Source organism: Rhineura floridana, chromosome 1, assembly GCF_030035675.1.
Source record: "Rhineura floridana isolate rRhiFlo1 chromosome 1, rRhiFlo1.hap2, whole genome shotgun sequence".
NCBI lineage: Eukaryota > Metazoa > Chordata > Lepidosauria > Squamata > Rhineuridae > Rhineura > Rhineura floridana.
The window spans coordinates 158,770,138-158,797,525 of record NC_084480.1 but is presented as its reverse complement, the minus strand read 5'-3'; the positions used below and the strand labels follow the sequence as shown (position 1 = coordinate 158,797,525).

The 27,388-nt window shown below is 43.5% G+C and overlaps 1 protein-coding gene across 1 annotated transcript; it reads left to right on the top strand.

The window, feature by feature from the left end:
• Nucleotides 1–970: 970 nt before the first annotated feature.
• Nucleotides 971–27,084, top strand: LOC133390685 (coiled-coil domain-containing protein 150-like). The gene is made up of 11 exons (XM_061639776.1): nt 971–1,017; nt 1,200–1,332; nt 2,472–2,606; nt 3,133–3,250; nt 12,430–12,480; nt 13,720–13,797; nt 16,130–16,186; nt 23,343–23,407; nt 25,707–25,791; nt 26,257–26,315; nt 26,831–27,084. The coding sequence occupies exons 2-11, from the start codon at nt 1,283–1,285 to the stop codon at nt 27,027–27,029; spliced, it is 897 nt and encodes a 298-aa protein (XP_061495760.1). The 5' UTR covers nt 971–1,017; nt 1,200–1,282; the 3' UTR covers nt 27,030–27,084.
• Nucleotides 27,085–27,388: the final 304 nt, after the last annotated feature.

The window sequence follows — 27,388 nt, the reverse complement described above, 5'->3', positions numbered from 1 at the left end:
TAAAATTAGACAACTGCAAAGTTTTTCTGGAAGATGCTAAAGGTTCCATCCCCGAAAGGAACGGATCATAAGAACATAAGAAGAGCCTGCTGGATCAGGCCAGTGGCCCATCTAGTCCAGCATCCTGTTCTCACAGTGGCCAACCAGGTGCCTGGGGGAAGCCCGCAAGCAGGACCCGAGTGCAAGAACACTCTCCCCTCCTGAGGCTTCCGGCAACTGGTTTTCAGAAGCATGCTGCCTCTGACTAGGGTGGCACAGCACAGCCATCATGGCTAGTAGCCATTGATAGCCCTGTCCTCCATGAATCTGTCTAATCTTCTTTTAAAGAAGGCTCCCGAATTATGGAACAGTCTGTCCGATGAGGTGTGCCTGGCGCCTTCTCTTCTATCTTTTCGGCGCCAGGTTAAAACCTTTTTATTCTCCCAGGCATTTTAATGCTTATGTTTATTGTTAGTTAATTTTATTCCAAGTAGTTAAATGCTCAAGCTGTATGTTTTTAGTGATTTTATCTGATTTGTATTTTTACTGTATTGTATTTTATTCCTTGCTGTGAACCGCCCAGAGAGCCATAGGCTAAGGGCGGTATAGAAATGGAAATAAATAAATAAATAAATAAAAATAAAGCCATCCAAGCTGGTGGCCATTACTACATCTTGTGGGAGCAAATTCCATAGTTTAACTATGCGCTGAGTAAAGAAGTACTTCCTTTTGTCTGTCCTGAATCTTCCAACAAATCTTCCTACTGTTACCACCAGTAATGCCTTTCTGTGTGCTTCTCTTATACATTTGGCCCACAGATGGGACAGACAAGAAGAAACTTTGAGTTGATCTTAAGACACTAAGTAGGAGAAGTATTCAGGGCCAAAGTGTCTTGAGTTCAGGTGGTTGCTAAGCAACTATTGCTGTGTGATGACAACCAGGGCTGTGATGAATCTCAGAAGATCTGTTGGGCTGGACTGCTTGCTGGTAATAAATTGATGTCTCACTTTGGCTCAGACTGGCCCCTAGCTGGCAGAGGTAAATGCCTCAAGATTCCTTCTTTAGCTCTAATAATGGATATGGTCTGTTACTTGCTATCCATTTCTTTAAACACTTTAAGTATTTCCATGCTTGGGCATACAGCAGCATTTTCCTTCTTCCAACAGCTTCCCCTCCTACACCCCAAATAGCATGATTACTAACATATTCCCCCCCCCCAGGTCTCTCCAGCGTCCATGCTGGCACCTGTGTTATGTTGATTTTGCTCCAAAAAAGGAAGTAAGCAACTGAGGAATTGACCATCATGGATGTGGCACTGAGTGGAGGCAACAAACTGAAGCAAAGAGGTCCTGGGTGTGTTTCTTACAGCTTTCCATTTGTAGCTTGAGTGCTGATAGTGGGCAATCTGTTGCCTACCATTGGAAGTGTGTACTAGAAAGTGGGTTTCCTTAACTCAGCAGATGTAGAGCAATGAGGGCCAATGAGATGTGATATGATTCGCATCTTTAGGCCTTGTGTAGACTGGACCAGATTGGGACTGTGGTTTGGGGGAGGGCTTTTTACACTTTGCCCCATGCATCACAGCCCATCATTGTCTTGATTTGTCCTCCCATGACAAATAGCAAACATGAGAGGTGGGGGATTCAGTTAAAATGGGGACCATGTAAAAGGCAAATGCCTTCCCCCATGCCATGCAGTTTATTTTTAAACCACCCAACCACAAAAGGACTAAAAACATGAATAACACTGCATATAGTTGACCCTGAAAAGACAGAGTTAGTGGCTGAAAATCAAAGTTGAGTGAGTGGGTGTGTGCAGAGAGAGTTCTAGCTGTGGTTAATTTCTACATTAATGGTTTTGAACAATGGGACTGAATGAGTGCATTTAACAGGTACACAAATATAAATTTGTCAATTGGGTAAAGCAGGGTAAAGGACAGTTAGAAATATGTAGGAGGAAGAACATTTTTTCACCTTAACTTAGGGTAGGAAAAGGAAGCAAAAAATCCAGCATTAATTGATTGATTGATTCAAATCCCGCCCTTCCTCCCAGCAGGAGCCCTTTTAGGAGGGTAACTTTTAGAAGGGTAGATTTACAACCTGATTTCTGTGCAAGCAGCTTGGGATGTGGGGAGGGATTTTTGGTTTGGGAAAAAATGGCCTAAAGGAAAAGGAAGAAGCCCCTCCCTTCCCCCCACAACACCCACACCTCCCCAGTCATTCTGCAGCTGGATTGTTTAAAAGAAAACATACTCTAAAAAGAGTAATGAGACTACGTCTGTTTTGCAATTTCTGTTTTGCAATTTCCCTGCCCTGCTTTCATATTTTCTGTTGGCTAACTACACCAAGTTCTTCTGGTCTTCACACAATTAGATGTCTGTCTTGAAGCATGAGTTGAAGTTGAGGAACTAATGGCTATCTTTGGGGAGGGGTTGAGAGTTCTTCCACCACCTGCTCACTAAGCCTCACTCAGCCTCTCTCCATGTAAACCAGGAACTTTGAGGAAGAGAATGCTTGGCTACAGGAGTGGATCCATGAAGAACTTGCCCATGGTGAAGTCTGGCAGAAGCAATATGAGGCACTGTTGGGACATCAGGCCCAACTCTGCTCCTTGCTACAGGCCAAGAGGTGAGAGGGTCTCAGAGGGATTCTCCATGGTGTTGCATCTGAGCTAAGGGGTAGGAGAGAAGGTGGGCATCTAAAATTGGGGTGGATTATAAAGCACAGTACAAAACACTTTCAGTGGCTGCTCTGGATTTGCAGAAGGTGCATATTATTTCCAATTAAGATGTCTGGGTTGCTTGGTGTTTGAACGTCAACCAACTGGCAGGAAGTAGCAGCTATTACTCTGATTCATATATGCAGATTTTCAGCCTTTTTTGTAGATACTTTTTCATAGTGGCATAAAGTTTTTTTAAAAATATCTGCAATATTAGGCAGATACTATTGTAAGGGTTTCTGAAATATATCTCTTGGATTATGTAGCCACTTTGGGGTAACAATGTGTTAGGCTGACTCTGCCTGGCAGGCAACAAGTGAAAGGCATAGAAGTCTGTGGCAGGAAATCCAAGACATTCCTGGGTAAGAGAAGAACTTTCTACTAGTTGCCTGGCACAGTAGTCCTCCTGGGAATACAGCTGACTCTCCTTTGCAGTCTCAGACCCCTGGAGAAGAAGACCCAGGGATTGCAAGAGGAGCTGGAGGAAGCCCAGGAGGCCCTGCGGGAGTGCCAGAATCGCAATCGTCAACGACAACTGCACATCCACAAGCAAGTGAGACCCCTTGCAGGGAATTTTTGAGAGTCCTTTATTGTGGGGAGCCACACATTCTTCTGTAGGTCTTCATAATGTCATTTCTTCACGAAAATAAAGGTGTGATGATTGGTTGTATGGCATGGAGTTCTAGACACCCTTGCAAGTTTGTGCTGCGGGGGGGAAGGTGGCATTGGAAAAGTCCAAGGGCTCAATTGGACAGACATAGCCTCTCCTTAGCTCTTTGGAACTTCCCAGTTTGTTAGGATAGACATCCCTTTTTCTGCCTTAAGACAAATACAGGTCCATAGTATCCCCTATTAAAACAGTGCTTGTCAGCATTGGAATACATCTCACCATAAAGGGGTGTGTCTGTTCAGTTTACTGTTCAGGAGCTAACTGCAGACGGGCAATTTCAAGGCTCCTGCATTCCCTTCTCTAGGATATAACCTTAACGTGGTGAGGGGGTTTGAGAGTATCGAAGAAGCAGTGAGCAATGCCGTCAGGAGTCTAGACCAAGAGGCGACACTCCTAGCAGGGGCACCCAAAGCAGAATGGTCAATGCTGAGACACCAGACTAAGATGCATCCAGATTTAGAACCACCTCTGAGTACCTCTTACCATGAAAACCCTATGAACAGAGTATCCAAAATGCAACATGAGACAGTGGTGGAAGATGAGACCCCCAGGTCAGAAGGCACTCACCGAGCTACTGGCGAAGAACAACGGACAAGTACGAGTAGTGGTGTGACTAATGCCACTGGATCAAAGCCGAAAGGAAGCCCAGAGGCTGATGCACACAGATGTGACAGGAGGGTCTGGAGTTGTACAAAGTACACAACGAACATGGAATGTAAGAAGCATGAACCAAGGAAAGTTAGAAATTGTCAAGTAAGAAATGGAACACATCAACATTACAAAACGGCTTGCGTGAATTAAAATGGACGGGAATGGGACATTTTAAATCAGGCAACTACAAAATATTTTATGCAGGAAATAAGAAATTAAGAAGAAACAGAGTTGCTTTAATAGGGAGAAGTGATGTAGCAAAAGCAATTAGGAGCTATTACGCAAGGTCTGAGCGAGTGATATCAATGAGATTTAATGGGAAACCTATTAACATAAGCATCATCCAAGTCTATGCTCCAACGGCAAACACAGAAGAAGAACAATTTGAGAGATTTTACGCAGAAGAAATTGATCACACACCAAAACAAGATGTGCTGATAATCTTGGGGGACTGGAATGCCAAAGTAGGGAACAGAGAAGAACTAGAAATTGAGGGAAAATGGGGCTTAGGAGAAAGAAATGAAGCAGGAGAAAGACTTACCGAATTCTGTGAAGCCAATAATTTGTTTCTTGCAAACACATTTTTTGAACAACCAAAAGATAACTACATGTGGACATCATCAAATGGTCAATATAGGAATCAAATTGATTATATGATTGGTAGCAGAAGATGGAGAACTTCCATAGTTTCTGTGAAAACAAGACCAGGAGCAGACTGAGGTACAGATCATGAACTGGAAATATAAAAAATCAGAGTAAAGCTAAAGAAGAACAACAAAACAATCATAATGCCAAAATACAATTTAAATAACATCCCAGAAGAATATAAAGAGCAAATAAGGAACAGATTTGAGGCTTTAAACTTAGTTGATAGAGAACGAGAAGAACTATGGATTGAAGTCAGAGACATTATTAGGGAAGAATGCAAAAAGACAATACCTCTAGTTAAAAAGAGAGAAAAACCTCAATGGATGACTGAAGAAACTCTTAAAACGGTTAAAGACAGAAGAAAAGCAAAAGGAAAAGGAGAAAGAAGCACAGTTAGAACCCTAAATGCAACAATATAGCGCCTAGTACATAGGGACAAAAAGAACTATTACAATAATTATTGTATTTATTTATTTAAAATATTTCTATCCCACCCTTCTACCCTATAGGGCACTCAGGGAGGCTTACAAAAATAAAATCAAGCATGTACATAATAAAATTGTAAACAGTAAAATCACAAAAACATTAAAATAAATTTAAAATACATAAAATACAATACACACACACCCAGACACGCACACACATATATAGTAAGGGAACTACGAAGGTAAAATTTAATGCAGAAGGCATAAAATCAATGTCAGGCTCTACTTTCAATCCCTCCCAAAGGCTCTCCGGATCGTTTTCAGAAGTCTCCGGAAAACCAACAGGGAGGGAGCAGAGCAAACTTCTCGGGGTAGAGTATTCCAAAGCTTGGGGGCCACAGCTGAAAAAGCTCTCTCCCACGTGCCTGTCAATTTGACATCTTTCACTCCAGGCATGCAGAGGAGACCAGAGGCAGATGATCTTAAATCCCGGGCAGGTACATATGTGCTTAAGTGGTCCCTCAGCGGTCCCTATTGTATAGAAATAGAAGAGGACAATGAAAAGGATAGAACAAGAGCCCTATTCCAAAAGGTTAGAGAAATTAAAGGGAAACTTAAACCAAGAGTAGGGATGTTGAATAATCAACAGGGAAACACACTGACTGACTGAGATGAAATAAAAGGAAGATGGAAGCAATACACTGAAGAACTCTATAAAACAGATGTAAGTGTGATGACTGATGGGGATCCTCCCCCCTGCCCTTCACCATCACAGGAGCCAATTCCCCACAATGGGCAATTGATCCTGGCAAAATATCCTTCCCTGCCAAGGCTGTGCACGCTCACAACAGCCCTGCAGTGTAGGTAGCTGCCACCACCCCTTATACTCATTAACCACTCTGAGCCAAGGGGAGACTCAGAGCCCAGAAAACGTGCCAGAAATTCCAAAGGGCAAGAGCCAAGGAAACACTCCTTGCCCTGGAGCCTTAGGCAAACCCCCAATTCGCACAGTAGTCGTGGTCAATGGTCAAAGTACCAGGTTTAGAACTAATCTCCTGAAATGAACACACACTGGTAAATAGAAGTAAATTTATTAAAGAATAAAAGAGGTGCAGAGTTACAGCAGCAAAATGGTTCCTTAACACCCACACCCAAGAGGGGCAAGGTAAAACAATAAAGAAAACGACAAAGACTAACTAGTCTAGCCTAGTACTTACTTAGAGGCTTTCAGTTGGTTAGCCACCTCTCCTCAGAGAGATAACAGTCAGGATAGTCGATGGCAAAAATGGAACCTCACTCAGCAACAGCAAGTAGGCATGATAGGACTCAGAAGAGGAACAAAATTTTTCTGCCCATACTTATGGCAAAATCTCCCAGCCACAGGCCAGAGACAATTAACCAATCAGGGGCCAAATCGTACATCCTCCCTGAAGCCTGCCAAACATCATGTCTTCCATGGAGCCAGTCCTCTGCTGACAAGAAGGTGTTAAGTCAGGCCTGATTACACATCTTCCCTAAAACTTCCCAGACTTTAGATGTTGTTGGAGCCAGGCCTCTGCTGATAAGAATGTGTTAGGTTGGGCCTCTGCTTACACATCCTTCCTGAAGCTGGGCAGACAACTGCCACTCATGGTCTCTTTGCAAACACCAAATGTTAACCTGTGAAGATCCCACAATTCCCTGCTATGCGACCATCTTGGATGCAGGTTTTCATGACATGTTCCCCTTTTTTTAAAAAAAGATGGCATCAGAGGTTTAACACCTCTTATTTCATCATTAGCTCTCAGTAGAGATGGCAGAAGAACCAGGCTAACAAACTTTACACCAAAGAAAAATAATTTACTTAATCCCTAAGCGTAATATGCTAGTTCAAGCCTATGTCTTCTAAAAAATGTAACTTCAACAAAATTGAAAATCCTTACAAGAAAAAAGGAAAAATCTCTTAAAATGGCAAGTTGAATAAAAAGGTTCCTAAACCAGTGAGATAAATGGGCATAAAAATGAATAAAAAGTAAAAGAATGGTGAAAAAGGACACCTCCAAAAACCCAGGTCCATTTTCCTGCATAGGTCGTAAAACCATAAAAATCCACATCAGGGGAATTTTAAAACCAAGTTAAAATCTCAATCCATAAATCAGGTAAGGGTCAAAACATAAGTCAGCAGAACCGGAAAATCAGTCCTCTGGAGCATAGGCTCTGGACAGGAGTTCCTTTGATATGATTTATGGTAAAATCGAAATCTTGTAAAGCCAGGCTCCACCTTAACAATTTCTGGTTAGAATCTTTCATTTTAGACAACCAACGCAAGGGTGAATGATCAGCTTGCAGATGGAAATGGTGACCCCGTAGATAAGGACACAATTTATCTAATGCCCAGAAAATTGCCAGGCATTCTTTTTCAATAGTAGTGAGGTTTCATTCTTGCTGGATCAATTTTTTGCTAAGATAAGCAATAGGGTGCAACTCTCCATCTGTGTCATATTGTAACAAAGCAGCTCCAAGGCCAAAATTAGAAGAATCAGTTTGTACCACAAAAGGCGCAGAAAAGTCAGGAGCTTTGAGAACTGGATAATTAACAAGCAAGGTTTTTAAAGCATCAAAGGCCTGTTGACAACTATCGGACCACTGCACTTGTTTAGGCTTACATTTTTTACATAGGCTTACATTTTTTACATAAATCAGTCAAGGGGGTTGCAATACTGCTAAAGTGGGGGGGGGAATCTTCTATAGTAAGGCCCAAAGGCCCAAAGGCCCAAGTAAGGCCCAAAAAGGATTGGACTTGTTTCTTTGTACAAGGCACAGGCCAATTTCGAATAGCCTCAATTTTTGCATCAAGAGAAAACATGCTGCCTCCCTCAACACGATGCCCCAAATAAACCACCTCCCCCAGCCCAAATTGACATTTTTGAGACTTGACAGCCAAACCAGCATTCTGCAATCTTTGGAACACAGCTTGCAAGTGTTTAACATGAGATTCCCAATCCCTTTTTGTCTGGAGGTTTAACTTTTCCCCCTCCTCCCATGAGATTAGCTTTAGGAATAACAGAAACATTAAACAAAACAAGTTTGCAATCAGAACTACTAGTAACTTTAGCATTAAATAACACATCAGCAATAGTATTACAGTAGAATGCAGTTTTTGAGGAACACAACAGACTTATCTACTGATAAGGAGGTGTTAGGTTGGGCCTCCCTGAAGCTGGGCAGACAACTGCCACTCATGGCCTCAATGCAAAAACCAAATGTTAACCTGTGAAGATCGCACAATTCTGTCCTACACAACCATCTGGGATGCAGGTTTTTATGACAGTAAGGATGACAGATTCATTCATGGAGGAACTGTATGTTGAAGAACCAGAAATGTTAGAATGTGAGGTGAAAGCTGCTCTTAAAATACTTGGAAGAAACAAATCACCAGGAACAGATAGCATACCAATAGAGTTGCTACAAGCTGCTGAGACTGAATCTGTCCAAATTTTGACAAAAATTTGTCAACAAATATGGAAAACTAAACAATGGCCCACAGACTGGAAGCATTCAATATACATCCCAATTAGAAAGAAAGGGGATCCTAGGGAATACAGTAATTATCGAACTATTGCCTTACTATCCCATGCAAGTAAAGTAATGCTCAAGATTCTGCAGCAAAGGGTCTTACCATATATGGAGTGAGACATGCCAGATGTCCAAGCGGGATGTAGAAAGAGAAGAGGCACCAGAGATCATATCACAAACATATGTTGGATAATGGAACAGACCAAGGAATTTCTGAAGGAAATTATATAGCAAAGCCTTTGATTGTGTAGATCATGAAAAACTATGGAATGTTTTAAAAGAAATGGGGGTGCCACAGAATCTGATTGTCCTGATGTACATCCTATACTCTGGACAAAAGGCTACTGTAAGGACAGGATATGGAGAAATTGACTGGTCCCCATCGGAAAGGGTGTGAGACTGGGGTGTATTTTATCACCCTGTTTGTTTAATCTATATGCAGAACATATCATATGGAAAGCGAGATTGGACCAAGATGAAGGAGGTGTGAAAACTGGAGGGAGAAACATCAATAATTTAAGATATGCAGACAATACCGTACTACTAGCAGAAACCAGTAACGATTTGAAACAAATGCTGATGAAAGTTAAAGAGGAAAGCACAAAAGCAGGACTACAGCTGAACGTCAAGAAGACTAAAGTAATGACAACAGAAGATTTATGTAACTTTAAAGTTGACAACAAGGACATTGAACTTGTCAAGGATTATCAATACCTTGGCACAGTCATTAACCAAAATGGAGGCAATACAGGAATACCCCGCTTTACAGACCTTCATTTTATGTACACTCGCGAGTACGGACATACTCCGTACTCCACCATCCCCTGTTTACGGACACTTGCTTCGCACTTACAGACACTTACGGATACTGACGCAACTGCCCAAACGTGCATTCTGTACAGCATGCGCCTCGTGCTTCGTGGCAGCAGCGTTAGCGTCGTCTTCTCCTTTGGGATCTGACCTACTCTGAGCGACTCCTGACCTGAAGGCTAAGCGACTCCTTTACATTTAAGTTCAATTTTACTGTATAGTACATTGGTCTGAGCGACTCCTTAAGTTCTTTAAGTTCTTTACATTATTTTACTGTACAATCCCTTTGGTGCAAGCCGTAGTGATCCGAGCCTAGCCAGCAGCTGCTGGCCCTGCCTGCGTGTGTGTGTGGGGGGGGCACCTCGTGCTTACAGTACAGTAAGTACAACCTGAAGTCCAGGAGTTACATGGGGCCCCTGATTTCATATTATACATCTCTATTGTCCCATCAGAGTTCTTCCTTTCCTGCTTTATGTCACTGTGATACAATTTTAAATTAAAAAAATAAATAAAAAAAATTAAAAAATAAAAATTTTTTAAAAATACAGTTTTATGACTTGAGGAAAAGGCTTCCCTCCCCCCAGCTAGTTGAGACCACAATAGCAGAATTCTGCGCTCTTGCTCTCTCTCTCTCTCTGTAGCACACTAAAGTACAGTAAAAAAAGCAATTGTGTTCACTTCTTGCATAGGATTGGGAATTTTACCCTAGTGAAAATTGAAGCAGGGCAATCTTTATTCTGAATTAATTAATTAATTAATTTTATGTTTATTTTAGTTATAAATGCATTATTTACATCAGTTATGCCCGTATATCACGATTGCACTGCAGTACATGCACTGATTAGTGAAAAAAGGTAGTGCTTCACTTTGAGTACATTTTCAGTTTACATACACGCTCCGGACCCATTGCGTATGTTAATGCAGGGTATTCCTGTAGTCAAGAAATCAGAAGAAGGCTAGGACTGGGGAAGGCAGCTATGAGAGAACTGGAAAAGGTCCTCAAATGCAAAGATGTATCACTGAACACTAAAGTCAGGATCATTCAGACCATGGTATTCTGGATCTCTATGTATGGATGTGAAAGTTGGACAGTGAAAAAATCAACACATTTGAAATGTGGTGTTGGAGGAGAGCTTTGTGCATACCATGGACTGTGAAAAAGACAGATAATTGGGTGTTAGAACAAATTAAACCAGAACTGTCACTAGAACATGATTAAAATTATTAAACTGAGGTTATCATACTTTGGATACATAACGAGAAGACATGATTCACTAGAAAAGACAATAATGGTGGGAAAAACAGAAGGGAGTAGAAAAAGAGGAAGGCCAAACAAGACATGGATTGATTCCATAAAGGAATCCACAGACCTGAACTTACAAGATCTGAACAGGGTGGTTTATAACAGATGCTATTGGAGGTTGCTGATTCATAAGGTCGCCATAAGTCGAAATCGAAGGCACATAACAACAGCAGCTCTTCCTTCTTATTTAAACTGAACCTGGATAGCCCAGACTCAGAGCAGTGCTATGGGAAAGCAATGTCCTGAGTTCTGTGAACAAAGGATGGCCATCAGAATGCCAGATAAGATGGGCCTCTTGGTAAGGCAGTGGATCTTTACTTTCTTATCTTAATCCTATCGGGAGGTGAAGGGAGGGGTGAAGGATGGGGGAGGGGATAGGAGGGAGGAAGAGGGGAGGGCAGGTTTGATCATTTGCATGCTTTTTGGGTTCAGTGGGATTTACTCCTGTACAATCATGCTTAGGATAAGTGAAACTGACCTGGGAGATGGGCAGGGAGGGGAGGAGGAGGGCAGGAATGGGAGGCGGAACGGGGAGGGGAGGAGATTGGATGGGTGGGCACTGAGCAGAGGGGAAGCCCCTTTCTTTACCAAAGGGAAAACATTGTGAACAGTATCATTCTTTTTCAGGGTTTTCCCCATGTTTTTATTCTATAGCAGGCCTCCCACCCAAATTTAAACCTAATCTGTTCCTGGCCACATCCACACCAGACCTTTATTTCACTTTAGACAATCATGGCTTCTCCCAAAGAATCCTGGGAAGTGTAGTTAGTGAAGGGTGCTGAGTTGCTAGGAGATGCCCTATTCCCCTAACAGAGTGGCCGACTGTTAAATCACTCTGGCCACTGGAGCTCTGTCAGAGGAATTAGGGTCTCCTCTCAGCATCCTTCACAAACTACACTTTCCAGGATTCTTTGGGGGAAGCCATGACTCAAGTGAAATAAATGTCTGGCATGGGTGTGGCCCCTTGATTAGGCAAGCCCAGCAGCTGTGAGTCTGGCTTTTAGAACACTGACAGTTGGTTCTTACTGAGCATGCCCAGCCTTATCATTGAGTTCAATGCTAAATTTCTTAAATTAATTAAAAATCAGCCAGGCATTTTTTAAAATTTTAAACTGCAGAAGATGAAGGTACAGGGCAAGGTCAGTACAGGTACTCTGTGTACATGAATTATTTTTAATTAATTTCAACATATTATGAGAACTCTGACAGAAAAGTCAAAAAGGGGTCTCATTTCTCTCTCTCTCTTTTTACACTTTGAACTCTCGATTCTCTCTGTTTTGTGTATTGCCATGAAAATTTAGAGGGTTGTTAAGGAAGGATTTCTGAGTTCAGGACTATAAGATTTGTAAGGTTTTGTTTTGAAATGAGCTTATGGGAAGCATCAGAATGGCATGGGGGTATTTTCCATTTAACATTGCAGAATGTGAAAAATCCATGCTGACTGTAGTATACAGCCACTCTTGTGGCTGTATAATATGCATAATACTTCTGACTTACTTTATAGAATTGTTGTACAGTACAAATAACAACATACTGTACATAAAGCACTTAGAGGCACATAAATTCTGATAATTGGGGGGAAATACAAGACAGCACCAAGTCCTTGCCTGACCATGTGAGTCTCTGGGAAACAAGGCTTACAGTCTGTTCTGTACCTTCACTAAATACAGGAAAAGGAAAATCAGAGAATGGCAGAAACTGTTAAAGAACTGGAAAAAAAGGTGAGTGCTGCTGTCAGTGGACAAACTTGTAACCAACCAGCACAGGTTTCTATCCCTCCATCTGAAGGTCCAGGCTATACCTGCAGCAGAATTACATCATTAAACTTTTTCTAGATGTCACCATCTTACGCTGCAAGTGAGGAGCTACATGTTTGGATGGGGACCTAAACAAAAACTCACAGCATGTAGAAAGCTAGTGTGTCAAAGAGATAAATTTAGCCTTCTCCCAGGCATGCTCTTTTTCTCTGTGCAATCATGAGTCAACATTTGAAAATGAATCACTTCACCTGTATCCTGAAAGGGAACAGTTCCAAAGTATTAATCTGATGTATAAGGGAGAAGTGAGGAGGATTCAAATGGCGCAAAGGCTCTGCCTGAAGGAGGATAGTGCTTCAGATTGCTTATAGTGGGTTAGTGTTGCAAAGATTCTCTCGTGTGATTCCAGCTTGGAAAAATGGTTTAGGGAGGGTCTTCGAAGCAGGCTGAGCCCCACTGGGCATGGTTTTATTGTCTGGAATAGATTGGATGAGAAGAACTAACATTAATTTTGGGCCAAGCAAAGCAACATTTATCTTACTGACCATACAGCTTTATACAAGGGCACTCCTAGAGGGTCTAAGCCACCAGGATCCCCAGGGCCTTAATTTCTTTTGCTCAGTAGTCTCTTATTGTTCTCTATTTTGACTGGCCTGATCAGGCTGTCACTAGAAGACTGGAGAAGAATTAATTGAATAGGACTTGAGCATTAAGAGGGTGGCCATGATGTGACTAGGACCCTGAAGAGATGCAATTTCCCCAGCCCTCACCACACACGTTCTGGTGTGGACCCAGCATATCTTTCTCAGCTGGAGTACTTTCTCAGCACCAGGTTTCTGAGAGCCCTTGGGCACAGGCTGTCATTGGTCCCCTTTTCCCCTTGCTTTCCACCTGAAACCACATTCCTCCTTCCTCTTGGGCTCACCCCTTTAAAATACAGCAAATCTTCACTGATATGGCAGCCCCCTATTGTCAAAGAAAAGCAATACAACATTTTGAACTCCTGAAATGATGACTGCCATTTATTCACCATTGACTGTACATGCCACTCCCACACATCTAAAATCAATCCTGCCTGTCTTTACAACTTGTCACAAAATGATTGCTGGCCTAGGTTTCAGTTCCTTAAGGAGGTTTCCCAGAACTGCTTCCCTCCATGTGCTCACTCATGAAAACTTTGATTCCTATTATAATTACACAAAGGTCTTCAAGCAACAGTTGGAAGAGAAATCCAATAAGGACATCCTAAGGGAAATGAGAACTGAAGGCAATGAGCTGAAGGTGAGGCCCAGATTGTTTGCATGTCTTTAGCTGATGGTGCTACATAAATTTGTACGCCAAGGGTGGGGAACCTGCGGTCATCCAGATATTGTTGGACTAAAACTCTCATCAGGCCCACTCACCATGGTCAATGGTGAGGATGACGGAAGGTTTAGTCCAGCAACATCTGGAGGGCTCCAGGTTCCCCACTCCTGAGCCTAGAAGAAACCAAACAAGCCTAGGAAAATGACAGAACCCAGAAGCAAAGTACTCCTTTAGATAGGATAAGCTTCCTGGAATAAGCCATCATGCACAACGCATTCTCATACACTGGTAACTCTCCTTATTTGCCAAGGATAAACCTGATTTTTCTGGTAACTCTCCTTTATTTTGCCACCTTGGAAGATTTCATAGATGCCTTTTATAAAAATATTGTCTGTGTGAGTTGCTGGAATTCTGATTTCAGCCCCCTCCCCTCCCCTATTTATGTAGAAGCTTACACCTCTGAAAGGGAAGCAGATGGATCTTGTCTCTAATGCACATGCATTCATGAAGTCATAATGTCACATGCTGTAGCTGGCAAGGTTCATTTGAACTGGATAAAATCTGGGGCAGGATCCAACCCCTCTCCCAGCTTATATGCACACAAGAATTGAGTGCAGTAAACTGCTTGGGCAATGGGAAGTCTGTGTCCTCATCTAGATCGCTTATATGCCTCAGTATGAGCTCCGTGAGTAACTTTGCACCAAGAAAAGGAAAAGGGCTGGATGGAAATATGAAAGGCATATATTCCCATTCCCCCAATGATGATGATTTCTACAATCATTTCAAGGTAATGTATAATAAAAACAGCAAAAAGGAGAGGTATTTACTGTCTTTTGTTTTTACATTTAAAACAAAACAAAATTGACATCCAGTTGGGGAAGCCTGTTGATACGAAAATGTCTCCAGTTGTTTCTGAAAAGTACAGATAGACAACTATCTCGCCATATCTCGACTGAAACACTGTTCCACAGAATGGGCAGCCATACCAAACGTTCTGCTCTGAGTTACTGTGGAGAGGGTTTCCCTAACGGTCCATGTGTTGCGCTGTGTGTAATGTGTGTGCTTAATTTCGTTTAAAGCAATGCCACAGCAGCAGAGTAACAACAGATGTTGAAATGTGAGTGTGCCAGCGTGTGCATGTGTTTGCCTAAGAAAGCAGGCTTTTACCCTGCATCAGCATCACTGAGACTTGTAAAAAGGTAAAGGTAAAGGTGTCCCCGCACTTGTAGTGTGAGTCGTTTCCAACTCTTAGGGTGACGTCTTGCTACGTTTACTAGGCAGACCGTATATATGGGGTGGGGTTGCCAGTTCATTCCCCGGCCTTTCTTTACCCCCCAACTGAGACTTGAGACTTAGTAAAATAAGAAAAGCTACTTTATTTATAGAAATACACAGTAGATAGAAAAGGCATACCTAGTTCTAACTAACTAGCTAAGTCGGAGGCATAATGCCCAGGTGCGGGAGTTAGCCTCATGCTTGGAGAGAGCAGAGACAAAGGGATGTCTCGTCTCTCACAGACAGTCAGAGGACAAAGGAGTGGAAAGGGCGGAAGGAGGAGGGGCAGGTAAGCTTCCCTAAAGATGTCTCTAGCGACAGAAGGAAGTCAGTAAAGGTAAAGGTAATCAAGCCTATCCATCTGGAGGACCCTAACTCTATCTCCCTTCTGGAACATAAACTAAAGATCAAAACAGGAATTGCTCTTGCCCCACTTCCAACACCATGTGCATGGAAAAGAGAAAACAGGGCTTTATTGAGTCTATGGGAATTTTCTGAGTGTGGTTGTTGTGCTCACAGTAAGACGGGATTGTTTCTGCCATATCTTTAACAAAATAACACTGTTTTTGCTTTTCAATATATTGAAGACAGGCTTTTGCAGAGTACACTGACATAGCATACAATAGATAAGGAGGAGTATTTAGCAATATGTAATAGTGACATACTTTTGAGAACAGCTGTATTAGAAGGTATTCCTGTTTTAATTTTATTCACTGTATTAGAAGGTATTCCTCTAGGAGCCTACTGCTCCTAGGGCATATGGCTTTGCTGCCAACTTGCTCAGGGCTGAAGAACTGAAAGCAGGATTTCAGGGTTGCATCCAAATTCAGCTCTGGGCCACAAATAGGATCTAAGGCAGGGTAGCCCATCTGGTGTCCTTCAGATGTTGGAGTATGACTTCTGTTACCCCTGACTGTTGCACATACCCTTTGGGTACCTCTGCTGTAAAAGATTAGAGAACAGTTAGGTGGCTGTGCATTTGCCTTTGAACGACAGAGTATTGCAATATTTTTTTTCCCACTTCACTCCACAGAGGCACTTGTCTGAATGGGAGGCCAAGTGGCAGACAAAGAATGACAGGATCAGACAGGTAAACTCAGATATGTTTGTGGCTTCAATATACACATGTTCCTGACTTGTTTTCTTCAGCTCAAATTGAAGTCAAGTAAGGGCTTAATTTTGAAATAAGCCTCAGTTCCACCACCTACTATTTATGCAGAGTTCAGACCCAGGATTCACTGCATAGCATTAGTTTATTTATTTAATATTCCGCCCTTCCTCCCAGCAGGAGCCCAGGGTGGCAAACAAAAGCGCTTAAAACACTTCATAATAAAAACAGACCTTAAAATACATTAAAACAAAACTTTGAAAACATATTTAAAAAAAGGGTTAAAAACATTAAAAAAATATATTAAAAAGCAATTCCAACACAGACGCAGACTGGGATAAGTCTCAACTTAAAAGCCTTGTTGAAAGAGGAAAGTCTTAAAAAGGCGCCAAAAAGATAGCAGAGATGGCGCCTGCCTAATATTTAAGGTGAAGGAATTCCACAGGGTAGGTGCCACCACACTAAAGGTCCGTTTCCTATGTTGTGCAAAACGGACCTCCCGATAACGTCCCAAGATGGCGGCAGAGGCTTCAGCCCCTTAGGGAAACCTCAGCCGCCATCTTTGTTAAGGGCAGCGCTGCGCGTGCAACTACAGAACAGCTGAGAAAGGTAGGTTAAGTAAGGGAATGGCGGGGCTCCCAAGCTCTTGCCGTGTGATTCGCAGCAGTGATCACGCTGCGAATCGCAGAAGGGGAGCGCTGGGGCAGGCTTGTGCATAAGGGCCCCGGCATGTCTGTAGCTGACCCTGGGTAAGATGGTCTTTCAGGTATCCTGGTCCCAAGCTATATAGGGCTTTGTACACCCAAACTAGAACCTTGAACTTGGTCTGGTAGCAAATGGGCAGCCAGTGCAATTCTTTCAGCAGTAGGGTAACATGTTGGCGATACCCTACCCCAGTGAGCAGTCTCGTTGCCTCATTTTGCACCAGCTGCAGCTTCCGACCAACCTCAAGCAGCAGCCCCACATAGAGCGCCTTACAGCAATCCAGCCTGGAGGTTACCAGTGCGTGGACAACAGTGGTCAGGCTGTCCCGGTCCAGAAATGGCCACAGCTGTCTTACCAGCCGAAGTTGGTAAAAGGCACTCCTAGCCATGGAGGTCACCTGGGCCTCTAGCAACAAAGATGGATCCAGGAGCACCCGCAGACTATGGACTTGCTCTTTCAGAGGGAGTACGCCCCATCCAAAGCAGGCAACTGACCAATTATCTGAGCTCGGGAACCACCAATCCACAGTGCCTCCATCTTACTAGGATTCAGACTCAGTTTATTGGCCCTCATCCAGCCCACCATTGAGTCCAGGCAGCAGTCAAGGGCTTACACGGCCTCTCCCAATTCAGATGTTATGCAGAAACAGAGCTGGGTATCATCAGCATACTGCTGACACCTCACCCCAAAGCTCCTGATGACCACTCCCAAGGGCTTCACATAGATGTTAAACAGCATGGGGGACAAGATGGTACTCTGTGGCACCCCACAGCACAACTGCCAGGGGGGCAAAAGATGCTATTCTCTGAGAGCAACCCTGGAGGTAGGATGGGAACCCCTGTAAAACAGTGCCTGCAATACCCATCTCACCAAGTTGCCCCTGAAGGATACCATGGTCAATGGTATCAAAAGCCGCTGAGAGATCAAGTAAGAATAACAGGGTCGCACTCCCCCTGTCCTTCTCCCAATAAAGGTCATCCATCAGGGCGACCAAGGCTGATTGAGTCCCATAACCAGGCCTGAACCCAGACTGGGATGGGTCAAGATAATCTGTTTCATCCAAGAGTACTTGCAACTGTTGTGCCACAACCTTCTCAATCACCTCCCCTAAAAAGGGGGTATTTGCAACCGGTCAGTAGTTGTCACAAACCAATGGGTCCAGGGTAGGCTTTTTCAGGAGTGGTCGGATCACTGCCTCTTTCAAGGTGGCTGGAATTCAAGGAACTTTCAAGGTGGTTGGATTAATTCAATCATCTCTTAGCTGTTAACATGACCTGGACACTTGCTGTAATGGTTTACTGTAGGAGTGTGCTGCAGACAGAGAGCAGCTTGAAGACAACATACAAGGCCAGAAGCATATAGTTTGTTCAGTGTACAGAAGGTGGTAAGATCGTTGCCTGGGCTGTGCACACTGTTGCTCATCTGCCCTCACAGGTTTTGCAAGCTCTGACAATGCTTTAAACCATATTTGATGAAATGTTAGTAGGACAAAAGAAATGAGTGTGTTTGCTACAGGAAACACTACCAAAACATAACAGCTTCAACACGCTGAACATGCTACCGTCCTGGATATGCTCTTTTCCAGTGCTACTTTTGGTAGAAAAAGGAGGTGCTGGTATTCATGCCTTGATAAAGGTGCCATGGGTGCCAGCACAACAGGGAACAAAAGGAGGTGCTGATACTCTGTACTGGTGAGTAGTATCACAAAAAAAGCAATGATCTCTTTACTGCTTTCAATGTCATGGTCTCTGCATTGCACTTTTGCACTTGGCGTGTATGCATGCATAAAACACCTTTATAGTACCAGAGGCTTTCCACATTTCTCTGGCTAGGAGACTGTGGAGCTCCTCCAACAACACCCTTGGCTGGAAGGTGAGGCCCTTGGTTGGAGGAAGCAGAGCAGGGAGGTGGTTGGGAGAAATGGACTTTCCCAATGTCTAATTACCTCACCCAGTTTAGCTGCATCTTTGACTGGGGCGTCTTCTCTCTAGCTGAAGAGCTACCTCTTTCCCCTTTTCTTTAGACTAAGCAAATAGTGAAAGGGCAACATGAAGAACATGTGTGGGCTATCTAGTCCTGAATGTACTACTGGTTAGGATTTTGTGTGGAGTCCAGAGAGCTACAGGGTGCTTGACTGAAAAGAGAGAAGACCTTTCATATAAGAATCCAGGACTTCTAGGAGAGATTAGCTCTGAAATCTCTCCTTTGAAACGAAGACTGACAGGAAGACAGGGTTTCAACTCTACAACATACGTGGTATTGCCAGTCTTTTAGACCTCTTATGCAATGTACCCTTTTATCTTCAGGTGCCTCTGTAATATCCTCATCTGGCTACTTCACATCACCCCAGGATTACTAATAATTTCATGCAACTATTAGACTAATTTCTGCAAGTGTTTACATTTTCAAGATAAGCAGAAATCTTAATCAGACAGTTGAAAAGTTCTGTATTAAGATTTGTTCATATGCTTGTTGATCCAACAGATGTACTGGTCCACTTAATAATGAAAGCATGTCCATTTTGCACATCTCAGTTTCTGAAATCAACATGGGAACAGACTTACCAAATCCCATTATAGCTAATTTTGAACATGTGATTAATAATATCACATTTTGCAGACCATGCTGGAGGACCCCAAGTGCAAAAGTGCAAGTTTGTTTTTTTCTTTAGGGCTGGGAGGGACGTTAGAGGTTGACAGGTCTTTGTGGTGGGTGGAACCTGAAGAAAAGACTTCTGTTTTGCTATGGGGATTTCAGAGACAGCACCAGAATGAGAAACTGAGCGCCACCATCCAAGGATTGTCTCTGAGGAGCCAGGTATGTCCTATCTACCCCACCTGGCCCACATCTGTTCCATAAAAACCAACAACAAAAAATTCTATCAATACATTCAAAGCAGGAGACCATCTAGGGAGATAATTGGACCCTTGGATGATAAGGGAGTCAAAGGTGTACTAAAGAACGATAAGGAGATTGCAGAGAAGCTAAATGAATTCTTTGCATCTGTCTTCACAGTGGAAGATATAGGGCAGATCCCTGAACCTGAACTAACATTTGCAGGAAGGGATTCTGAGGAACTGAGACAAATAGTGGTAACGAGAGAGGAAGTTCTAAGCTTAATGGACAATATAAAAACTGACAAATCACCGGGCCCGGATAGCATCCACCCGAGAGTTCTCAAAGAACTCAAAGGTGAAATTGCTGATCTGCTAACTAAAATATGTAACTTGTCCCTTGGGTCCTCCTCCGTGCCTGAGGACTGGAAAGTGGCAAATGTAACGCCAATCTTCAAAAACGGATCCAGAGGGGATCCCAGAAATTACAGGCCAGTTAGCTTAACTTCTGTCCCTGGAAAACTGGTAGAAAGTATTATTAAAGCTAGATTAACTAAGCACATAGAAGAAGAAGCCTTGCTGAAGCAGAGCCAGCATGGCTTCTGCAAGGGAAAGTCCTGTCTTAGTAACCTATTAGAATTCTTTGAGAGTGTCAACAAGCATATAGATAGAGGTGATCCAGTGGATATAGTGTACTTAGACTTTCAAAAAGCGTTTGACAAGGTACCTCACCAAAGGCTTCTGAGGAAGCTTAGCAGTCATGGAATAAGAGGAGAGGTCCTCTTGTGGATAAGAAATTGGTTAAGAAGCAGAAAGCAGAGAGTAGGAATAAACAGACAGTTCTCCCAATGGAGGGCTATAGAAAGTGGAGTCCCTCAAGGATCGGTATTGGGACCTGTACTTTTCAACTTGTTCATTAATGACCTAGAATTAGAAGTGAGCAGTGAAGTGGCCAAGTTTGCTGATGACACTAAATTGTTCAGGGTTGTTAAAACAAAAAGGGATTGCGAAGAGCTCCAAAAAGACCTCTCCAAACTGAGTGAATGGGCAGAAAAATGGCAAATGCAATTCAATATAAACAAGAGTAAAATTATGCATATTAGAGCAAAAAATCTTAATTTCACATATACGCTCATGGGGACTGAACTGGCGGTGACCGACCAGGAGAGAGACCTCGGGGTTGTAGTGGACAGCACGATGAAAATGTCGACCCAGTGTGCGGCAGCTGTGAAAAAGGCAAATTCCATGCTAGCGATAATTAGGAAAGGTATTGAAAATAAAACAGCCGATATCATAATGCCATTGTATAAATCTATGGTGCGGCCGCATTTGGAATACTGTGTACAGTTCTGGTCGCCTCATCTCAAAAAGGATATTATAGAATTGGAAAAGGTTCAGAAGAGGGCAACCAGAATGATCAAGGGGATGGAGCGACTCCCTTACGAGGAAAGGTTGCAGCATTTGGGGCTTTTTAGTTTAGAGAAAAGGCGGGTCAGAGGAGACATGATAGAAGTGTATAAAATTATGCATGGCATTGAGAAAGTGGATAGAGAAAAGTTCTTCTCCCTCTCTCATAATACTAGAACTCGTGGACATTCAAAGAAGCTGAATGTTGGAAGATTCAGGACAGACAAAAGGAAGTACTTCTTTACTCAGCGCATAGTTAAACTATGGAATTTGCTCCCACAAGATGCAGTAATGGCCACCAGCTTGGACGGCTTTAAAAGAAGATTAGACAAATTCATGGAGGACAGGGCTATCAATGGCTACTAGCCATGATGGCTGTGCTGTGCCACCCTAGTCAGAGGCAGCATGCTTCTGAAAACCAGTTGCCGGAAGCCTCAGGAGGGGAGAGTGTTCTTGCACTTGGGTCCTGCTTGTGGGCTTCCCCCAGGCACCTGGTTGGCCACTGTGAGAACAGGATGCTGGACTAGATGGGCCACTGGCCTGATCCAGCAGGCTCTTCTTATATTCTTATGTTCTTAAGCCACGTGTCAGGCTGCCCAAAATCATAGGGGAGACACAGAGCTGACTTTGTAAGGTGACCACTTCCTTCAAGTGACAGATTTTGGGTGCCATTAAAGACTGTGTACAAACAGGCATAGAAATCAGGGTTCCAACCCTAAGTTGCAACCCTGATTTGATTGATGAACTGGCCAGTGAATCAAACACTGATTCGGTTGTCAGTCTTGACCATCTCCCTATGCATCAGGTGCACTGTTTGCTGATAATTTTTTTTTTTTAAGTGAGTGTGCCTTTATCCACTTGCATGTACAATTATCCCCTCCCGCTTTAAGAGGAGAATGGGGAACCTGTGGCCCTCCAGATGTTGTTGGACTGCATCTCCCATAATCCCTGACCATTGGCTATGCTGGCTGTGGCTTATGGAAGTTGGGACACCAGATTGAAGAAGGTTGGTCAACACTTTCCTCCTCTCAGTTCCCCAGACTAGAAGTAGAAAGTGACTTATAGCATCCCCCACCCCAAACACACATCAGGATGTTTTCATTGGAGCACATCAGAGGTGAACAGCATGAACATACTTCCCACTGAACTGGCAGTGCTGTAACAACCATCAGAAAAGACACGTTAAAGGATTGGGGGGTTGATCTGGATGACATCAATTTAATTATCAAAGTAAATTATTCCATATACAATGCCAGATCTGACATTCTCTTGAATAAAGCTAGTGTTGGTTTGGACAGTGCATTTTGGGTAATCTAACATGGCGGGCAGCCCACCTCAAAATGGGCAGCTCCCATTCAAAAGTTCTGCTGCTGCCACCCACAGGTAAAACACATCCAGCGTGGAGGCAGGGTGAGTAACTGGCAGCAGGAGTAGCATGAGTTGGCAGAGTCAGGCTGGTCCGCAATGGGCCCTTCTTAGCCCTGGGGCTGTTGACAGGTGCCCGATCATAATGACCCCTAACAATGGACCTAGGATCAGGCATGCAGACTGTTATATGCACCCCAGTCTCCAAACAGTGAGAGGTTTCAGCTATTCCAAGCCATCCCATAGGTCTGCTTGGAATTAAGGCCGCTAAAGATGTATTTCATTTCTGTGATACAAGGTTTTATTTGCGCAGGCTGAACACCAAATGGGAGAGTCACAGCATTAACACAGCAGTAGATGCTGCTTCCCTAATAGGTAGGGGGGCACCAACACCATAGGAATATTCCAGAGAGCTACTCAGCCTTCTGTGTCTCTTATAGTCTCAGTAAAAAAAACACCTTGTAGTCTTAACTTGCATCTTCCCCTAGCCAGGTAGAAGCCAAAAGGAGTCATCATCCCTGCCCCACCTCTGCCTTTCTTACCCATATAGCAGCTGAGCTGATAAGCATCAGCCAACACAGGGCAGGTGCTGGCAAGTTGTTACCAAATTAGTTCCCATATTCTTGCGAATCCTGGGTCTTTTATTGTCAGAATTATTGGACTAGAAGAGGTCATCCACCCTCATCCCCATAACAAAGAGTCTAATTCTCCTGTTCCCTCCAATTGGTTCACCAAACAGTCTGCAGACTGGTTGAACTGAGATATGGAGAATGGAGATTTATACAGTCGAAAACTTGGGTTTGTTTGTTTTTCTAATTCTAACAAAGGAGCTGCACAGAAACATCACCCTCTTGGAAGACAGAGTAATGGAAGCTCAGCAGGAGGTATCACTGTAAGTTTAAAGCATGCTGGTTACTTGTGGTGAGGCAGCAAAGCAAACAGAACAGATGAGTGAACTATTTAGCCCCCTTGCTTGACAGAAGCCTCTGTTCGAATCTCACCTGAGCTATGGACTGGGTGGCCTTGGAAAGGAGCATCACAAACTCTTGATCTGAGTTCCCCTATTATGGGAATAATAGTAACATGCACCATAGGTTATTTAATGCACTGAAACATTCTTTCCCATTTTGAGAATATAGGTTGGCAAACAGGAAAAAGCAGACATTCCTGTATGTATTTCAGGTTTAACTGTATTTTTTTCACTAAAAATGCAAAGGTACAGTGTTTGGAGTTAGTACTGAAGTTTGCTGCATCTAGCAGGGATAAAATGTGTATCCACACATGATGTATCCACACAAATATGTAACTTGTCCCTTGGGTCCTCCTCCGTGCCTGAGGACTGGAAAGTGGCAAATGTAACGCCAATCTTCAAAAAGGGATCCAGGGGGGATCCCGGAAATTACAGGCCAGTTAGCTTAACTTCTGTCCCTGGAAAACTGGTAGAAAGTATTATTAAAGCTAGATTAACTAAGCACATAGAAGAACAAGCCTTGCTGAAGCAGAGCCAGCATGGGTTCTGCAAGGGAAAGTCCTGTCTCAGTAACCTATTAGAATTCTTTGAGAGTGTCAACAAGCATATAGATAGAGGGGATCCAGTGGACAGAGTGTACTTAGACTTTCAAAAAGCGTTTGACAAGGTACCTCACCAAAGACTTCTGAGGAAGCTTAGCAGTCATGGAATAAGAGGAGAGGTCCTCTTGTGGATAAGGAATTGGTTAAGAAGCAGAAAGCAGGGAGTAGGAATAAACGGACAGTTCTCCCAATGGAGGGCTGTAGAAAGTGGAGTCCCTCAAGGATCGGTATTGGGACCTGTACTTTTCAACTTGTTCATTAATGACCTAGAATTAGGAGTGAGCAGTGAAGTGGCCAAGTTTGCTGACGACACTAAATTGTTCAGGGTTGTTAAAACAAAAAGGGATTGCGAAGAGCTCCAAAAAGACCTCTCCAAACTGAGTGAATGGGCGGAAAAATGGCAAATGCAATTCAATATAAACAAGTGTAAAATTATGCATATTGGAGCAAAAAATCTTAATTTCACATATACGCTCATGGGGTCTGAACTGGCGGTGACCGACCAGGAGAGAGACCTCGGGGTTGTGGTGGACAGCACGATGAAAATGTCGACCCAGTGTGCGGCAGCTGTGAAAAAGGCAAATTCCATGCTAGCAATAATTAGGAAAGGTATTGAAAATAAAACAGCCGATATCATAATGCCGTTGTATAAATCTATGGTGCGACCGCATTTGGAATACTGTGTACAGTTCTGGTCGCCTCATCTCAGAAAGGATATTATAGAGTTGGAAAAGGTTCAGAAGAGGGCAACCAGAATGATCAAGGGGATGGAGCGACTCCCTTACGAGGAAAGGTTGCAGCATTTGGGGCTTTTTAGTTTAGAGAAAAGGCGGGTCAGAGGAGACATGATAGAAGTGTATAAAATTATGCATGGCATTGAGAAAGTGGATAGAGAAAAGTTCTTCTCCCTCTCTCATAATACTAGAACTCGTGGACATTCAAAGAAGCTGAATGTTGGAAGATTCAGGACAGACAAAAGGAAGTACTTCTTTACTCAGCGCATAGTTGAACTATGGAATTTGCTCCCACAAGATGCAGTAATGGCCACCAGCTTGGATGGCTTTAAAAGAAGATTAGACAAATTCATGGAGGACAGGGCTATCAATGGCTACTAGCCGTGATGGCTGTGCTCTGCCACCCTAGTCAGAGGCAGCATGCTTCTGAAAACCAGTTGCCGGAAGCCTCAGGAGGGGAGAGTGTTCTTGCACTCGGGTCCTGCTTGCGGGCTTCCCCCAGGCACCTGGTTGGCCACTGTGAGAACAGGATGTTGGACTAGATGGGCCACTGGCCTGATCCAGCAGGCTCTTCTTATGTTCTTATGTTCTTATGTGTGAGAGAAAGAGGGGTGATGGTGGTGATTCTCATGTCTTTTACAAGCAAGTTAAGCATGGGTAAACACAAAACTTTGGGGACCTAAGAGTCAATGCAACGTTCTCCCCAGGGTTCAAGTGGAATCAAAGGGGAGAAAGTACAACCAGGATAACTTTGTTTGGGGCTCACAATGCATTCTGTCCTTGAAGCAGGTGTCATTTTCTGACCTGCCTTCTGCTTTGCTTCTGCCATGAGTGAAAACAGGGTAACTCTCCCTGGTCGAGATGTAATGCTGTCTTCTGTTTCAGATTTCAGAAAGAGAAACATTCTGGACAGGCAGGGATGACCTCAGCTAGGGGCTTTCTTTTGGAAGAACAAGCATGTGACCTGATGGTATGAGGAGAACAAAGGATTTGGGCAAAGTGCAGGGGTACATGGGTCGGAGGGCCAAATATGGTTTATGTGAAATACTTCTGGGCAGCAGTGCATTCCTGGGGCTCGAACAGAATGTAGGGGGAAAGGATGGCATATAAACCCTGCCTCAGAATCCTAGGAGCCCTTATCAACATTCAAGCATCACAACTGAGGTGGCGGAAAACCATCCTTGCCATATTTCTTCATATTTGATTTGCTGATGCCACCAGGTGTAAAAATGTAGATCAGTGGTAGGAAGTCCGTGACCCTCCAGACATTGTCTTTGGAAATAAAACCCAAGGCATTCAGAATTCACTATAGGGGTTCCAAATCCCAAACATCCTAGGGGGGATTCTTGGTCTACATCAGAAGATAGAATTCATCACAGTACCCAAGCCCAGTGGATCATCTGAATCTCACCTTTTGGTTTTCTTGTTCCTCCAGAAAAGACTACCATGTCTGGAATTCAACAGAATCAGTTTCAAAGACCAGCTTCCTTCCTTGTAAGTGATCAAATGGATTATGAGAGATATCAGATTTGGATATGGTACACAGCAGAAGATCTTGGGGTGGGGAACAGAAGATGAAGACACAGTTGTTGTGTACTAATATGTTGTTGTTGGTTTTCAGGCTTTGTCCAAGGGAATATTAGTGGTCTTGAAACATCAAAGATTCCTCAGTACTGAAGGACAAACTTCCCTGGAAGATACTTTGTCCACACAATACTGTCCCCTGCAAGGGAGAGTTGCACGTGTTAAAGGGTACATTCTCAGTTCATGTGGGGTAATGGGAGGCTCCAGGGGTCTGGCCAGCATCCCACATGAACTATCAGTGTACCGTAGAACACTCCTCAAAGTCCTTTGCAATGTGCAGGAGTTTCTTGGCAGATAAGAGTTCCCTGAAGGCAGAACCAAACCAGCCTGTGCACCTGACTTTGGGTTTTGTGTCTTTTTCTGAGGGTAGTTGATCCTGTTTTTGTGTCTCTGCTTGTAGATCATTCTTTCCCTCTGTCTTGCAGGTTTCCCCTGCACCCAACTGTCTGGGATGCCTGGAGCCTGCTGTGGGCGTTAGCTAAGGCCCTATTTCTGATCCTGCTGTCGGTTCTGGTCTTCTGCCTCTTCCAAGGCTGGTTTTCCAGCCAGCCATGTGTGCAGCTCCATTCAGCTCCTTGGCTCTATATCCAGCCCAAGAGGTTACTGCCCCCTTTAGCATCATGAAGGCATTTATGCTTCTGTGACTGAATGTCCTTTAATAAAGTTTAATAACAAGCAAACTTAACTTGAAATCCACAAACTGAATGTGGCACTTGTCCTTGTGTAGTTGAGTTTTGTTTAACAAATACTGTAGCCAGGACTGGGAGGATTGAGTCAAATCAGAAATGTGGCATGGGGAGAAGGGTGTGTTAACCCCTTGTCCCCACCCCACCCCCAGTCCTGATCAGAATCCCACCCTCATTCTGTGCCTGCTTTTCATAATGGAAGGTATGCTCCTACTGGTATTACCATGAATAGCAGTTCTGGAGGGCTCCCAGTTCTGATCAGGTCTATGGCAGGAGCATAGGTTTAAAGCCCGTACC